Source organism: Diadema setosum, chromosome 12 (genome assembly GCF_964275005.1).
Source record: "Diadema setosum chromosome 12, eeDiaSeto1, whole genome shotgun sequence".
Classification (NCBI taxonomy): Eukaryota; Metazoa; Echinodermata; class Echinoidea; order Diadematoida; family Diadematidae; genus Diadema; species Diadema setosum.
The window spans coordinates 9958638-9976358 of NC_092696.1; the positions used below are offsets into that span (position 1 = coordinate 9958638).

A 17721-nucleotide genomic window follows, 5' to 3' on the forward strand; every position below is an offset into this window, starting at 1 on the left:
TTTTGTAGTGAGGTACAAATTTCCGAGAGCTGAAAGCTCCGTTTTGGTCATTTCAGGAACACACTAGACACTGATAAAACAAGATTGATATAACTGCAGGTGGGCATAGATACAGCGATTCCGTGTAGAACCACATTACCAGCATTTATGAACGGAGAAAGACTTCAAGCTTAAAGCTGTGTAATACAAGAAATTCATCCTCAGAGATCTGCTTAAATTTTATGTCTAAAATAATTGGGAAAGACATGAAGCCACAAGGCTTAAATGAACAAGATATGAAGAGTTTGTTTGCAAAAACCGATAAGTCCATATTTGCCAAATGGAGATATTTGCGATTAAAGGTCAAGAAAAATAAAGAGAATAATAAGAAAATTTTTGCTTCTTTTGACCATAACTTCAAAAATATACATTTTCATGTAGTGACCAATATATAATTTAAAAGGTATTATTTTGCACTTTATGACAGAGATCGTACTTCAAAATCTTCAAAAATGGACTTATCGGTTTTTGCAAACAAACCCTTCATATACACTGAATATAATGTTCAAATTTGCCCTATTAAGTAGTTAGTCATACCACAAACACAAAGCATATATTCATGGACTGTATTCTAAAGTTGCATGGGCCAGCCATATGCAAAAGAAAACCATAAGAAATGCAGGACAGTGGGGTCTAGTATAGAATCACTTTTATAGAATGAAAAAAAAAAAGAAAAAAAAAAAACAAGAACAACATTTAACCCTTTATGTGCTTTGACTGCCGATTGGCACAGAATACCCCATAGTATTGTACACGCTGTCCAAAGACCCTGGTACAGAAAGGGTTAAGACAGTCTTTTCTTCTCATTCTTTCCTCTCAATCAGCTAAATGCATGGTTTTGTATACTTCAGTCCTAGAAGTGGTCTTTGCACAATGTGGGAAAGTTTCTTTTTCTTTCATACACGTGGCTGCAGAGGTGCTGTGAACTGCGTATTAAACATTTTCTGCGATGCAAAACCATTGCACATAAGGTATGAAAATCATTCCCACATCATTTTAGACTGCTATTTTCAGGTGTATGCAGTAAATCTTACACCGCTGCCTGGGGAACTGATTAAGAGCAACACATTTTTCAAGACTGCGCTTCACTCTTTGATAATTTCATGTCACAACCACAGCTACCTGAGGACCTCCTACAAAGGCTTAAAACGGGTGGTGGAATCATGAAGTGGTGGAATGGATGTGTATCAGGCAAATAAATATTCAGGAAAGGTACACTGTACAAATGACATTATGTGCTGTTAAAGTAGACACAAAAATGCACACATTTCATTGCAAATACTGCTACTCATCTCACTATTAAAGCCACAGCGTGAGCCAAATCGCAGCAGCCATTTTTGCGCAGTGAATCTAGGAAATGCGGATCTGCACGTTCACGAGAATAGCCACATGCTCTCATCTGAGGCTTTACCAGCTTTCTGCCAAGACTATACTATGAAACAGCATTAACGAGAACATCGACAGCAACGACAAAAAGATCACAGCAGTATGTGATAAGCTATTGCAACAGATTTGATGGCATTCTCTGCTAAAGACTTGTGGGCAAGCAACATCATACAGTCTTCTTTTTTGGTTTATTTGTTTCTTCCTTTCTCTTTCTTCCTACCAACTGTTGAAGCTTCTGCTACAGCTACATATCACAAGGACAATATGTGAATATAGAGTTTTTTATCAGCAGCTTTCAGAAATTCAAGAAAATCTAGACAGCATGGCGATAGATCCGGGACACTGCCTACAAAAATCTATCTCGAGGACTGATCATACATAATTATATACATGTGTACTGGTAAAATTTCATCTTACATGTATGAAATTGCATGAGGTTGAGGACAAACAAACAAACAGACAGAGACATGAGAGAAAAATGGTTGGCATGGCAACGGGATGCTCTCATCATCATTGTCATCATCAGCAGATGTTATTTGACACTTGGCTACAGGCACGATCCTTAGCATCCGCCATCAGGCCCTCCCGCGACACGGAGCGGCCGTCCGCGAAGACCTCATCCCCGTCGTCCTCGCTGAAGGAGGGGTTCACCGGCCGCGGCGACACGGCATAGTCCACGCTCGTCGACGATGAGCTGCCCGTCGAGGAGGAGCGGATCGGCCCTGGCAGGGACTCGGTGGAGTTGACACGCGACGATGATAGGCGGGACTGGATGAGCTCCACCAATCTTCGGAATCTCCTCACAGGACCTGGATAAAGTCCAGACATTATCGTTGCAACAATAAATACCTAACATTTGACCGATTAATGGAAATAACTTGGCTCAAAACATTCAAACCACAAAGAAGAAGAATTATTAAAAAAAAAAATGACATAGGTATGGAGCATGCAGTGCTATTGCAAATTAGAATATGTATTCACAAGCAAGCTTGTTGGCATTACCATTGCCAAACCTAGAAAAAGAAAGGTTTGAAAAATACTGTAATGTCTCGAGAGGGAACTACGAGTAGGCAATGTTATACTTGTATAATCAATGTCCCTCATTACGGGCATCAGAAAACTTCCCGTCACAGAATTACACGATAACAGGTGCATGCAAGTAAGGAAGAGAGCCAAGTTTGTTTAACCCATACAGTGTTTTGCTCACTACAATGCTTTCTTTGCCATTACAGACAGATGTCTACAAACTACTGTATATAATCAATGAACACAGATTACCTAATTTCCCCAATTACGTCACGATGACCTTTATTGCTGGACTGAGGCACATTACGACATCTGAATGGGTTTGCTAATCTACAACAATATACTACGTCAGGCTTGCATGGATTACAGAATAGTGATGAAAAAGACCCTCCAGAAGATACTGTTGCCAGGGAGACAGCAACTGATGCATTCTCACCCGAAAGCAGGAGAAAGTGGAGGATGTGGACGCAGTTCTCCTTGGAGGTATCCGCCCCTCCGTCCGGCATCAGAATCTCCACCTGGAACTTGATTGGCTTGGCAAAGACCGCGCCCGACCCCGCCCGTTTGAACTCCGCTCTGAACGAGGTGGTTGACTGGACACTATGGCTCATGTCTGGTATCTGGGGAGGTGACAGGAGAGTGGGAAATGTATGCTAAAATTAATTTCTAGTCATACTTAATCTTACCAAATATGCCACACACTGTCCTCAGGAATAAAATTTCTCTTCTGACTCCACTTTTACCACTTGCCTTTATGTAGATTTTCATTAACCCCAAAAGGGCGGGGGGCAAATCTGCTCCCTGCTACATTTCGCATGATACTGTAAAACATGATATATTCACGGCGTGCAATTTTCGCGAATTGGAGCCGACAGCCTCTTTTGTGGCATAAAATTTTTGCGAATTGCCAGTGACGTGCAATGCATACAGTGTAAACAAGAACTTTCGCGTGCATTTTATTTTCGCAACTCTTGGCGCTCGCGAAATCAAAATGTAGGCGAACATTCCTTGTTTTACAGTAATCCAGTAACGTGAGAAGGCCTCGTCAGGTTATTTAATCTTCTTTTTTTCCTCAAGTCTCATGCAACGTTTGAGACAAAATTTATGCCATTAGTGCATACTGTTATGAAGCCCCCCCCCCCCCATAATACTGTAGCATAGCCCCACAACCCAGGCTGAGTAGGGTTAAGCATGAGTCAAGCTACAATGTGTCTCATCCTCCTTTCACGAACAAAGCATACATTGTACATGGAAATTGGCATTCAAAATGTTTATACTTATCAAAACAGACATTTTTGAAGCCCTTCCCATTCATCTCTGTCTGACTACTATTGAAATATCCTATTTCAAAGAGAGAAATAAAAACACTTTCTTGCTTTAAGATGCATGTGACTACAATTTTTTAATGTAAGTTTTTTTTAACTTTGTCACGGAATGAGAATATGGGTTTTAATAACACAAACCACTTTACCCATCCTGAATAAAAGTGGTGCCCATATTCAAGATTGAGAGTCTCCCCTTAAACAGAGGCAGCATGAAAGATCCAGTCCTACCGTAAGGAAAGCTTGAACCAACTCTGCCTTGATGGACCCCAGCGACTTATCCCTGACGGCTATCGATAACTCCTCGTCCACTCTGTCCGACGCCATGAAGCTGCTGAACCATGACTTCTTGGACATTCTGCATCAGATGGAAAACAAAATAGATTAAAATCATTCAACTACACAAATGCGTCAGGTCTATGGCTTTTTCACATTTATTTTTGTACCGATGGACATTTCTTATCTCAAAGTCTGGTTCAGGTATTCATCATCTTCTGTGCAAACACAAATGGTCTGAATTAATATTTGATCCTCACAATGAATTGTGGAAAACAAAGCTTGAGCACTCAAGATTGGGATCTTAAACATTATCTTGAGAAAAAAGATGTTTTGAGTAGGGGTTGTGACATACAAGCAAAGATTCAAGATGATCTTGGTAAAGCTGGATAAAATGAAAAGAAAGTAGAAACCATTTTGATGTCACTTCATTATATTACATGTCATTGTATAGGTGCCCTGTTTTGCTCATGGCATGATCATTGACACTTTTGGATATCTTGTTTAATGATCGTCACTTGCTTTTTAGTGGAAAATGTCAAAACTGCTCTTTTGTTCTCAAAATTGTATTGAAGAAATTGATGAGAGCTATCCTAAAATTAGAGCATGATATAAAACTGGTCTTGAACTGGATTGCTATTGTTATCTCTACAAAAATAGAGGACATCAAAACCATTCACGTTTAAAAAAAAAAAAAAAAAGAAAGAAAGGAAGAATTACACCATAGCATTCAAATAATTGCTAGTTGGTTATCTATCTATCTCTGTTTGCATGTGCAATTTCATCATTATCATCATCTTTGAAAGGGGGGGGGGGGCGGAGATACAATGTATGTAGCGATATGAACAGTAAGCTGACAGAAGGTGCACTCACTCTGGTGAGTTGTCTGGTGTGAGGGAGAGCTCGTCCGGTTCGGCCGGCTGCATCTTGCGCCGGTGGAAGCGGGGCGAGCCGAGGATGGAGTTCTTGAGGCTGTTGAGGCGCGCCCTCCAGGGCGTGGATTGCTGCTGCTGCTGGGAGGAGGTGGCGGTGGGGCTGGCTGGGGGCGTACCACCACCGGAGCCCGTGGAGACCAGACTGCTACCGGAGTGCTGCCGACACACCTGCCGCGGGCTGTGGGTGGGCGATGCCAGGGGGCTGCTGGTGACACTCCTAGACCTGCAGGGTGGGGTACAGAGGGGTGCATTAGATCCCATCAAACCGGTCTTTGACCCCCTTTCCACAAGGTCTATGGTGTTGAAATACAAGCTTTTGTTTTGAAGTATTTATACCTTCATGGTAAAACCATGTAGATTTGAAACCTATAAATATGTTCTCCTGTTTTTCTCTGCATGGCTGTTCCTTTAATTTTCCATGGTATCTGTCATAATGACTCTCAGTGAATTTATCATTCTTGTTGACATTCATCTATTAATCATACAAACAGGCTAGGTACGTAGCATTTAACATTGATTATACTGATTAACAGTTTTGAATTGGTTGCTTCTATCCCTAACTCACATTTCAAAAATATTTTGAAGCACTAAAGCTGGGATTTTGTTATATCTGCATATGGTAAATAATGCCTTTAACCCATTGAGGACGGGCTACGACACGCATTTCCCACAAACACCTGCCCGAGTGTACTCGGGACTAGTCTTCAACGAGTTGAGGAAAGACGGGCTCACCCTGAGTTGTGATGGGACATGGCTCGCCTGGCTGGTGACATAGACCCATCTCTAGGCATATCAAAGGACTTCCTCTCTGATCTCCTCCGGTGGTAGGAATCCACTCTCTTCCTGGGCGGGTCCGCTGCACGAGAGAGACCGGTAATCATTAGCAACTGCATCAATATTTCTTTTTTTTAGCAGTACAGACGATTAACAGTGTACATTATAATCAAGGTAAATCAAATACCAATCAGTGATTGGATAAAACATGATCACATGACAGCATCCATTTGTAGAGTTCCCCCATGAGTAGATTGTTAATCATTATGTAGAGAAAGTATAAACTGCAAAAAACTACGTTAAGAGGAGTTCTACTCGTCTTTGAGTTGACTCAGCACTGAAAATGGAGTAGGCCCTACCCAACTGCATATAAAGCAACTATGCGAGATGTTTGCACGCTTGTGAATTATAACAAGATTTCGTGCACTAGTAGCAAGCGTTTGCACACTCAGCAAGCGCTTGGGCAACAGACGAGACAAAATATGGTGAACGAGATATGAAACTCGTCAGACTGACGAGTTAGGTGATACGCTTGGGGTTATCAGATGTCGGTCATCTGTGATCGACAAAGAAAAGAATGTGATATAGGCACCTTGAAGTTATAATTGAGTTTGCATGCAAAACCGTTTCCCTAACCTCTCGGCCACGGGACATCCACGGAAATGGTAAGGCAAAAAAGAAATGTATAGATATTACAGGGAGAAAAGTCAATGCCCACTCAACCAACGTGGCCGCGTGAACATGTATTGCACTGCTAGACGGAAATGCGGCCTTGTAACTACTGATGTTGCTATGCCATTTCTGGCAACTTGGGAAAAATACGTGCCGTAAACATAAAACCTATAATCGGCTGGTTTTGATACCTTGCCTTTAATCACAATTTTCAGTGTGATGACGTCATCAAAGTACAAAACAATGATGTGGTCTTGAAAGACAATTGTTCAAAGTACAACACCTTCGTCGTCGTCATTACATATTATGATCAGTTTGACAAAGTCAGCCTGCAAAATTTTGCAGCAGTCGAAGCAATATGGTCTCCAACACAAAAAAGAGGGATATGGTGTGTGTGTGTGTCTGTGTGTGTGTATAGGTGCGTTTATATACGAATGTGATTTCTACATGGACGATATATGTAATACAAAATTGAAGGAAAAAAAAGTAAAATAGCTAAGTATTTTGTTTCGTGATCTTGTGGGGTTCGAACCCGCCCGTGTGCAACCTCACGTCTCTGAGACGTCGCCTTTAACCACTCGGCCATACGTCTCGACGAGAAAATAAAGAGGAACGTAAACTTATGTATGTGAAAGATGAATCAGGAATCGTTTTGTCCACATTCCATTCTCATTTTCAGTTGTAAACTGCAAAATTGTCAAACTAATAAGGAGATTTCAAAGAATAACATGCATGATTACTGCAGCTTATTGTCTCAGTTACCACACACTTAAGTTACAGAGGAAATGGAGCAAAATCATCTGAGATAAAGGTGCTTAAACGTTGTCAAGTTAATGCACATAAAAAAAAAAATCACCTCCCATAGAGATAACACGTAAACTTGTCTGATTTTGAGTCTTTACCTTTAATAACAATTTGAAGTATGATGGTAAGTCTTCTTGAACCAAGAGTGTGGAACGCAAGCTTCTACGTGAAAGATGAATCATGACGATCACCCGTGACCGACACATCTTCAAAGGGATCAGTTATTAGAAGTGGAAGCCCTCGTGCCAAGCATATTGTCTCAGCAATTCCAAAGCAATGATACCCTTACATTTATGCATACCATAATTTCCCTCTGAAATCAATGGTAGGTATATTCATGTACAATTGCTTGCCTTGTCCATAAACTTTGCTTTACAAACTTTCAGTGAAACGTGTCATAACATAATTCTGTAACTCCATTAGCAGGGATTGACTTCATAAAGAAAGATTATATCAAATTGAACGCTTAGCGCGTATAACTAAGGGGGATTTTAGCCTGATGCTCTGTTCTTCACTGCTCAGATACCAACAACACTCATTACCTACGGCTACGTATAGAGAAACAGCCATGACGAAAATAAGTTATTCCTTTCCTTTGGCAGATAGACACACAACCCCTTTAAACCACACTATAATTGACATGGAGGGACATGAAAAAGTTCATTACTACTACTGAACAGTGATGCCTTCTACTCATGTGGCACAAGATACCTCTATAGCAACATAAAACCTGTCTACAACTCCGTTATTGCGTCAAACAATAACATCATGGAATTTCAAAGAGATGAGCGAGACGCCATACACCTGGCCTAGAGTTAATTCATTCAGTTGCCATTCCTGCTCCAGTTGAGTTATGCAAATTATTTTCCGACCTGTCTTGTGACAATATAACAGGAACAAACGTAGAGAAAAGGAAAGGGAAAAGGAAAGGTGGCAAGCGGGGCACTGTACCAAGGGCAATTTAAACAATACGTATGATAAATGAAGCAAATCCAACCTAGAGCCTCCGACAAAAAAAAAGAGGAACTTGAGCGACTGTGTGTCGTGGGGTAGTATAATTGATAAGATAATACGATAAATGACATCGATCGGAATAAAGCTGAACTGCCAAAAGAAACACAAAGAAAGAGAGAGAAAAAAATGATAGCGTCCTGCGGGTCTCGAACATCTCGTCCTAAGGTAGTGCATAATGACCATGCAGCGCGCTAAGTGACTATAAAGCCACACGGCTGTACCGAAGATTGGATGTGAAATTTATCTTTAATCTTTATATATATATATATATATATATATATATATATATATATATATATCTTAAATATTTATACCATATACAACATGAAAAAGTTCATTACTACTATTAAACAGTGATGCTTTCCATTCATGTGGCACAAGATACCTCTATAACAACATATAACCTGTCTACAACTTCGTTATTGGGTCAAACAATAACAACCTGGAATTTCAAAGAGATGAGCGAGACGCCATACACCTGGACTAGAGTTAATCAATTCAGCTCCCATTCCTGCAAGTTATTTAAACATACATGTTCCTACCTATCCTGTTACAGTATAACAATAACCAATGAAGAGAAAAGGAAAGAGCAAACGAAAGGTGGCAAGCGGGACACTGTAACAAGGGGCAATTTACAACATTAAGTGTGACAAAATTAATGAAGCGAACCCAATCTCCAAACTCCAATACAAAACAAAGGAAATAGAGCAGCCGTGTTCACGGGTTACGTACACTTGATAAAGTAATACGATAAATGACATCGGAGTAAAGCTGAACTGCCGAAAAAAAAGAGAAAAAAAGAAAGAACGGATAAAAGTCCTGCGGGAGTCGAACCTCTCGCCTTCCGGTATGGCGTTATGAACAACCAGCGCGCTAACCGATTATGCCACATGGCTGTCCTGAAGATCGAGTGCGAAACTTAAATCTAAATACTATCGTGACAGTGTTGACTTGTGATGGCGCTATTCAACTTCCCACAAGTAGCAGCGTGGATTCGATCAATATACAGTTGCAAAGAAAAATTGGGAATCGTTCCGTACAGATTGCATTCTCATTTTCAGTTTTAAATTGCAAAATTGTCAACCTGATGAGGAGATTTGAAAACATAAAATGCATGATTACTAAAGCTTGTTGTCTCAGCTACAACATATTTATGTTTCAGAGGAAATGGAGTAAAATCAGATGAGGTAAAGGTGCTTAAACGTTGTCAAGTCAATGCATGGTTTAAAAAAAAATCACCTCCCATAGACATAACACGTAAACTTGTCTGATTTTGTGTCTTTACCTTTAATCACAATTTCTAGTATGATGACGTCATCATATTTCAAAACCATCACATGGCCTTGAAAGGCAAATGTTCAAAGTGCAACATATCTGAATTTGGGGTAATATTGAGCTTAAACAACAGAGATACGAGCAAATGAATGTCAGAAACAGTACCTCAAAAAAATCAATTCCACTTTTTTGATTTAAAATGACGATATGATGACGTCATCGCGTATTCCTGGCAATACTGATACTTGGAATGTTACTTACAATTCATATACTTTTGTAATATGCAATAGAAATATAGGGTCAACGGACGATTTAAAGAGCTATGGCGAAATAAACAAAGACATGTTTTTTCACTATATTTGCAGAAAGACGCGCACGCGGAATTTCAACTTTGACGCCAGTGCATTCCTTTGTTATAGGTCGTAATCGATCGGAAATCAATGGATATTATTACTCAAAGTATCAGGAATCCAAATCAGTCAAAAAAATTGCATTTTCATGTTGCTTACGGGCTCTGCGCGCGAAATTGCGCGGACGGACGCGCACGCGAGAAAATGTTTGAAACGCTTAAAATTGTCTGAAACTTCGAGATTTCCCATTGGGAAGTCGTTTTGAGCCTTTTAAAATTTTGACGCGCGCTTACGCGCGCGTAATGATGACCTGTGTAACTAGCGTTAAAAAGTAAGATAGAGCGTGACCTGAACTTCATGTCCACCGAAAATGATACAGAAATGACATCTAGTTATGAAGTTATGATCGATCATGTGACAAGGTCCGAAAATCACAAAATGGCGCCTAGATGACGTCATAGATATGTTACTGTCATGAAAACCTTATTGTGGCTAGATTTTGTCATTAGACATGTTGACTGAAAATGTCATGTTATTTCGTAATGTCATTCTTGAGATATTGACGACACAAAATTGTCCAGAAAGAAAGAAGAATAAAAAACGAGATATGAAACTCGTCACACTAAGGACGAGTTAGGTGATACGCTTGGGGTCATCAGATGTCGGTCATCCGTGATCGACAAAGAAAAGAATGTGATATAGGCACCTTGAAATTATTCAGCGTGCATGCAAATCCGTTTCTCTAACCACTCGGCCACGGGACATCCACGGAAATGGTTAGGCAAAAAAAAAATGTATAGATATTACAGGGGGAAAAAGTCAATGCCCACTCAACAAACGGGGCCGCGTGAACATGTATTGCATTGCTAGACGGAAATGCGGCCTTGTAACGACTGATGTCGCTATGCCATTTCTGGCGACTTGGGAAAAATACGTGCCGTAGACATAAAACCTATAATCGGCTGGTTTTGATACCTTGCCTTTAATCACAATTTTCAGTGTGATGACGTCATCAAAGTACGAAACAATAAGCCAGTTCGGGGTTCCACTTTGAGCATGAGCAGAAAAAGGTCATCTGTACCAGCAGAGCATGGTGGTTTTTAAATTCACTGAGATAAGCATCTGTAATGTAATGATTATTCAACTGATCCCTATAAGTGGTGCTTGCCAGCACATCCACATGACAGCAAAAGCGGTGTCTGACAATATCAATAGAAAGAGATTGTTAATACATTCAATGCAAAATAATGAAATGGATGCTTTCCAAAATGTCAATGGAAGGATCATTCTGGTCACCTGGTCTATGCAAGTTCATCCTTTGTTTGAACATGACTGATGAATTCCATAAATTGTTACGTTGGGCAAGCTCATGCCTTCTGTCGCTTGAAACTAGTGGAGTGCCTAATCAACTGAGAAAGAAGAAAGGTCATTTGTACCCATGTGCCCATGAGCTAACCCCGAACTGGCTTATTGACATGGTCTTGAAAGACAATTTTTCAAAGTACAACACCTCCGTCGTCGTCATTACATACTATGATCGGTTTGACAAAGTCAGCCTGCAAAAGTTTGCAGCAGTCGAAGCAATGTGGTCTCCAACACAAAAAAGAGGGATATTGTGTGTGTGTGTGTGTGTGTGTGTGTGTGTGTGTGTATAGGTGCGTTTATATACGAACTTGACTTCTACATGGACGAATATGTAATACACCATTGAAGAAAAAAAAGTAAAATAGCAAAGTATTTTGTTTCGTGATCTTGTGGGGTTCGAACCCGCACGTATGCAACCTCACTTCTCTGAGACGTCGCCTTTAATCACTCGGCCATACGTCTCGACGAGAAAATATGACGAACGTAAACTTATGTGTGTGAAAGATGAATCAGGAATCGTTTCGTCCACATTCCATTCTCATTTTCAGTTTTAAACTGCAAAATTGTCAACCTGATGAGGAGATTTCAAAGAATAAAATGCATGATTACTGCAGCTTATTGTCTCAGCTACAACATACTTTAGTTTCAGAGGAAACGAAGCAAAATCAGCTGAGATAAAGGTGCTTAAACGTTGTCAAGTCAATGCATGGTTTAAAAGAAAAATCACCTCCCATAGACATAACACGTAAACTTGTCCGATTTTGCGTCTTTACCTCTAATCACAATTTTCAGTGTGATGACGTCATCAAAGTACAAAACAATGACATGGTCTTGAAAGACAATTGTTCAAAGTACAACACCTCCGTAGTCGTCATTACTTATACTATAATCGGTTTGATAAAGTCAGCCTGCAAAATTTTGCAGCAATCGAAGCAATGTGGTCTCCAACACAAGAAAGAGGGATATTGTGTGTGTGTGTGTATAGGTGCGTTTCTATACGAACGTGATTTCTACATGGACGAATATGTAATACACCACTGAAGAAAAAAAAAAGTAAAATGGCTAAGTATTTTGTTTCGTGATCTTGTGGGGTTCGAACCTGCATGTGTCATGGTATACCCTACTGTAAAGTCATGTAATGTCGTTGTGTTTCTACTGTCTTGTTCTCTCCTGTCTTTGTAAAAAAAAAAAAAAAAAAAAAAAAAAAAGTTTAATGTATTCACAAGAATCCTTTTGAGTGGTTCACAATTTACAAGCATGCTTTTCAGTGAACCTCTCAGTTCTTTCTTTTTTTTTTATCCTCCAAACATAACTTTGTATTTTGCCGGTATGCATGTATAATTTCGTATTTTTAAACCATTATCTACCATGTAAAGTCGAATACATGCCTATGTTATATCTTCTGATACATTTCGTGTTATGTTTGACGACAAAGAAAGAAGGAATGAAATAAATGAAATGAAAATGAAAATGAATGAATGAATGAATGTGTGCAACCTCACGTCTCTGAGACGTCGCCTTTAACCACTCGGCCATACGTCTCGACGAGAAAATATGAGGAACGTAAACTTATGTATGTGAAAGATGAATCAGGAATCGTTTCGTCCACCTTCCATTCTCATTTTCAGTTTTAAGCTGCAAAATTGTCAACCTGATGAGAAGATTTGAAAAAAAATAAAATGTATGATTACTGCAGCTTATTGTCTCAGCTACAACATACTTAAGTTTCAGAGGAAATGAAGCAAAATCAAGTGAGGTAAAAGTGCTTGAGCATTATCGTCTATGCATGGTTAAAAAAAAAAAAATCCCCCCATAGACATAACACATAATCTTCGCTGATTTTGATATCTTGCCTTTAATCACAACTTCTAGTATGATGACGTCATCAAATTAGAAAACATCGACATGGACTTGATAGACAATTGTTCAAAGTATAACATATTCAACGTATGTCGTCAGTTTGGTATTGACTGGACGATCAAACACAGGAACATGAGGCAGCGATTAGTAATCTTCGCTGATTTTGATATCTTGCCTTTAATCACAACTTCTAGTATGATGACGTCATCAAATTAGAAAACATCGACATGAACTTGATAGACAATTGAAGGGGTCGATGCAATATAGTGCTAACCCACACAATGTTCATTTTGAGATAATCGCTGTTGAATGTTTGGAAAGTCCATACATTGTATATTGATAAAACATGAATGCATGCATTTTTTACCATCTTATTGGTTGAATTCAAATATGATATTTTCACGGAGGTTAGAGTGAAGGATAAGGATTATGAAAATGCTTAATCGTGTCATTAATTCCCAATCAATGACATCCCTACTATAGGCATATCATAATTTCTCATCTAAAATCAATGGTCTATAGGATTCATGCACCATTACTTGTATAGTGCATAAACTTTGCTTTTTAAGCTTTGAGTGAAACGTGTCATAGCATAATTCTGTAATTCCATCAGCAGTGATTGACATAATGAAGAAGAAATATATATCACATTGAACGCTTAGAACCTAACGGGGGGGGGGGGGGTATTATAGCATGATACTCGGTTTTTTACTGCCCAGCTAGATGCCAACAACATCCATCACTCACGGCTACGCATAGAGAAACAGCCATGGCGAAAATAAAACTTTGCTTTCTCATAGGCACAATGACACAGAACCCCGTCAAACACACTTTTCTTGGCAGGGATGGACATGAAAAAGTTCATTACTAATACTAAACAGCGTATGCATTCCATTCATGTGGAGCTAGATACCTCTATAGCAACATAAAGCCTGTCTTCAACTCCGTTGATAGAACAATGACAACCTGAAATTTCAAAGAGATGAGCGAGACGCTATATACACCTGGCCTAGAGTTAATTTATTCAGTTCTCATTCCTACTTCAAGTTGGGTTATGTTATTGTAATCATTCCCATCTGCAGTATAACAAAACCAAAGTGAGGGAAAAGGGGAGAGAAAAACGAGAGGTGGCAAAAGGAAAACTGCATGCACAACTGCAATCCATAGCATTGCGTGTGACAAGTGAAACAAATGTTTTAGTTGTTATAGCAGTGTTTTATGAGCATAAACAGACAAATAGACAGACAATGTCAAATTTAAAAACCATCAATTTAATGTCAGAGAAGATGGTAAACAAGATGCATTGAAACCGTAACTAAATCGAACATATTCAGATATAACATTCTTGAATTAAAAACAAGATAAAGAAAAATAATGTCCACGTCAGGATTAAAAAAAAAAAACGCCGCACGAACATGCATTATATTCTTGATGCAAAGTTCCAAGGATTGTCTCATTAATTTAAAAGCAATGATTCCCTTACCACCACCAGCACCACACCACAATGACGTCTCTAAAATCAATGGTAGCACATATCATTGTATCTTGCATTGAATTAGCTCCCTTTTCCTAAACTACCAGTGAAACGTGCCATATTATATGGTGTAATTCGATCAGTAGTGATTGACTTTAAAGAAGAAAGATAATGCAACAAATTGAATGCTTACCACATTGCTTATAGGGCTATTCCAGTTTGGTACTGATCTGTTCTATTCTCCCAGATGCCAACAACACATATCACCTATGGCTAAACTAGTGAAACAGCCATGACGAAAATAAACGACAGAGAACCCTGTCAAAATCACTACACTAATTGGAAAGGTATTGCCCGAAATTCCTCATATAATATGAAGCAATATCAAGTCACTTCCTTCCCTGCCTGTCTTTAACTCCGTTTTTGTCAAACAATAACAACCTGGAATTCTAAACAGATAAGCGAGACGCCATACACCTGGACTAGAGTTAATTAATTCAGTTCCCATTCCTGTTAGTTATGTAAACATACACGTTCCTAAATATCCTGCTACAGTATAACAAGAACAAAATCTAAATGAAGAGAAAAGGAAAGAGAAAAAGAATGGTAGCAAGCGTGGCACTGTTTCAAGGGGCAATTTACAACATTACGCGTGACAAAATTAATGAAGCAAACCCAACCTCCAAACTCCAATACAAAACAAGGGAAATAGAGTAGCTGTGTTCATGACATCAGAGTGAAGCTGAACTGCTGAAAAAAAGAAAAGAAAAAAGAAATAAAAGGAAAAAGTCCTGCGGGACTCGATTAACTTCTCTCCTTCCGGTCGGGCATTATAAACACGCAGCGTGCTAAGCGATTCTGCCACACGGAAGATCCGAAGATCCTGTGCGAAACTTAAATCTATCTATGTATGCTATACACAACACAAATTTACATTGATATTCAGTTTTTTGGCGATATACGTCAAGTGACTGATAGCGCTGTTCAACTTCCCACGAGTGGTCGCGTGGATTCGATCAATATACAGTTACAAAGATAAATCGGGAATCGTTTCGACCAGATTCCATTCTCATTTTCAGTGATCGACAACGAAAATAATGTTAAGTAGCGACTTGAAGTATAATATAATATTGAGAAATATTCGTGAAGTCCAATTCTTTATGCAGTCCTACATAATTCAGATGAAATTGTTTCTGTCATGCAACCAATTGAAAATTTCGTGTGGTGTCGGCGTGTCCAAGTAAGTTGATTGGAAAGGATATGTGAATGAATATTTACCAATAGGTCTTTATATTATAAAAAAAAATCAAACATGGCCATGCGGTCTTTTAAGAGCCATCTTCACTTTAACATTTGTAATTTCAAGTCCAAGTTGCCAGTCAAAGCAATGTGGTCTCCAACACAAAACAAAGGGATATTGTGTGTGTGTGTGTGTGTGTGTGTGTGTGTGTGTGTGTGTGTACGTTTACATGAAAACGTGATTTCTACATGGACGAAGGTGAATACTCCATAAAAGAAAAAAAGCAAAAGATGTAAGTATTTTGTTTCGTGTTCTTATGGGGTTCGAACCCGTACGTGTGCAACCTCACGTATCTTGTGACGTCGCCTTTATCCTCTCGGCCATACGTCTCGACGAGAAAATATGAGGAATGTAAACTTATGTATGTGAAAGATGAATCAGGAATCGTTTCGTCCACATTCCATTCGCATTTTCAGTTTTTAGCTGCAAAATTATCAACCTGATGAGGAGATTTGAAAAAATAAAATGCATGATTACTGCAGCTTATTGTCTGAGCTACCACATACTTAAGTTTCAGAGGAAATGGAGCAAAATCAGCTGAAATAAAGGTGGTGAAACGTTGTCAAGTCAATGCATGGTTTAAAAAAAAAAAATCACCTCCCTTAGACATAACACGTCAACTTGTCTGATTTTGAGTCTTTACCTTTAATCACAATTTGAAGTATGATGGTAAGTCTTCTCGAACTAAGAGTGTGGAACGGAAGCTTCTACGTGAAAGATTAATCATGACGATCACCCGTGACCGACACATCTTTAAAGGGATCAGTTATTAGAGGTGGAAGACCTCGTGCCAAGATATTGTTTCAGCAATTCCAAAGCAATGATACCCTTACATTTAGGTATACCATAATTTCCCTCTGAAATCATTGGTATTATTCATGTACAATTGCTTGCCTTGTCCATAAACTTTGCTTTATAAACTTTCAGTGAAAGGTGTTATAACATAATTCTGTAACGCCATTAGCAGTGATTGACTACATAAATAAAGATATATCAAATTGAACGCTTAGCGCGTATAAAAGGGGGATTTTAGCCTGATGTTGTGTTATTCACTGCTCAGATACCAACAACACTCATCACCTACGGTTACGTATAGAGAAATAGCCATGGCGAAAATAAGGTTTTCCTTTTCTTTGGCAGATAGACACACAACCCCTTTGAACACACTATAATTGACATGGAGGGACATGAAAAAGTTCATTACTACTACTAAACAGTGATGCCTTCTACTCATGTAGCACAAGATACCTCTATAGCAGCATAAAACCTGTCTACAATTCCGTTATTGGGTCAAACAATAGCAACCTGGAATTTCAAAGAGACGAGCGAGACGCCATACACCTGTCCTAGAGTTAATTTATTCAGTTGCCATTCCTGCTCCAGTTGAGTTATGTAAATTATTTTCCGACCTGTCTTGTGCAGTGTAACAGGAACAAACGTAGAGAAAAGGAAAGAGAAAACGAAAGGTGGCAAGCGGGGCACTGTATATCAAGGGCAATTTACAACATTACGTATGATAAATGAAGCAAATCCAACCTCCAGCCTCCGACAAAAAAAAAAAGGGAACTTGAGTGACTGTGTGTCGTGGGGTAATGACATCGGAATGAGGCTGAACTGCCAAAAGAAAAACAAAGAAAGAGAGAGAGAGAAAAAAAAAATAATAGCGTCCTGCGGGTCCCGAACATCTCGTCCTAAGGTAGTGCATAATGACCATGCAGCGCGCTAAGCGACTATAAAGCCACACGGCTGTCCCGAAGATTGGATGTGAAATTCATATCTTTATATCATTTACAACATGAAAAAGTTCATTACTACTACTAAACAGTGATGCCTTCCATTCATGTGGCAC

At 39.2% G+C, this 17721-nt stretch overlaps 1 protein-coding gene across 1 annotated transcript in view; it reads right to left on the reverse strand.

Annotated features, from left to right (window-relative positions):
* Positions 1–1831: 1831 nt before the first annotated feature.
* The window catches only part of LOC140235610 (serine/threonine-protein kinase BRSK2-like), a 98026-nt gene continuing 82136 nt past the window's right edge, over positions 1832–17721 (reverse strand). Inside the window, exons 12-16 of the mRNA XM_072315617.1 lie at positions 5717–5840; positions 4923–5207; positions 4005–4131; positions 2888–3071; positions 1832–2234 (exon numbers count right to left, since the gene is read on the reverse strand). Coding sequence (XP_072171718.1) covers positions 1948–2234; positions 2888–3071; positions 4005–4131; positions 4923–5207; positions 5717–5840 — 1007 coding nt within the window. The 3' untranslated portion in view covers positions 1832–1947. The remainder of the gene's footprint in view (positions 2235–2887; positions 3072–4004; positions 4132–4922; positions 5208–5716; positions 5841–17721) is intronic.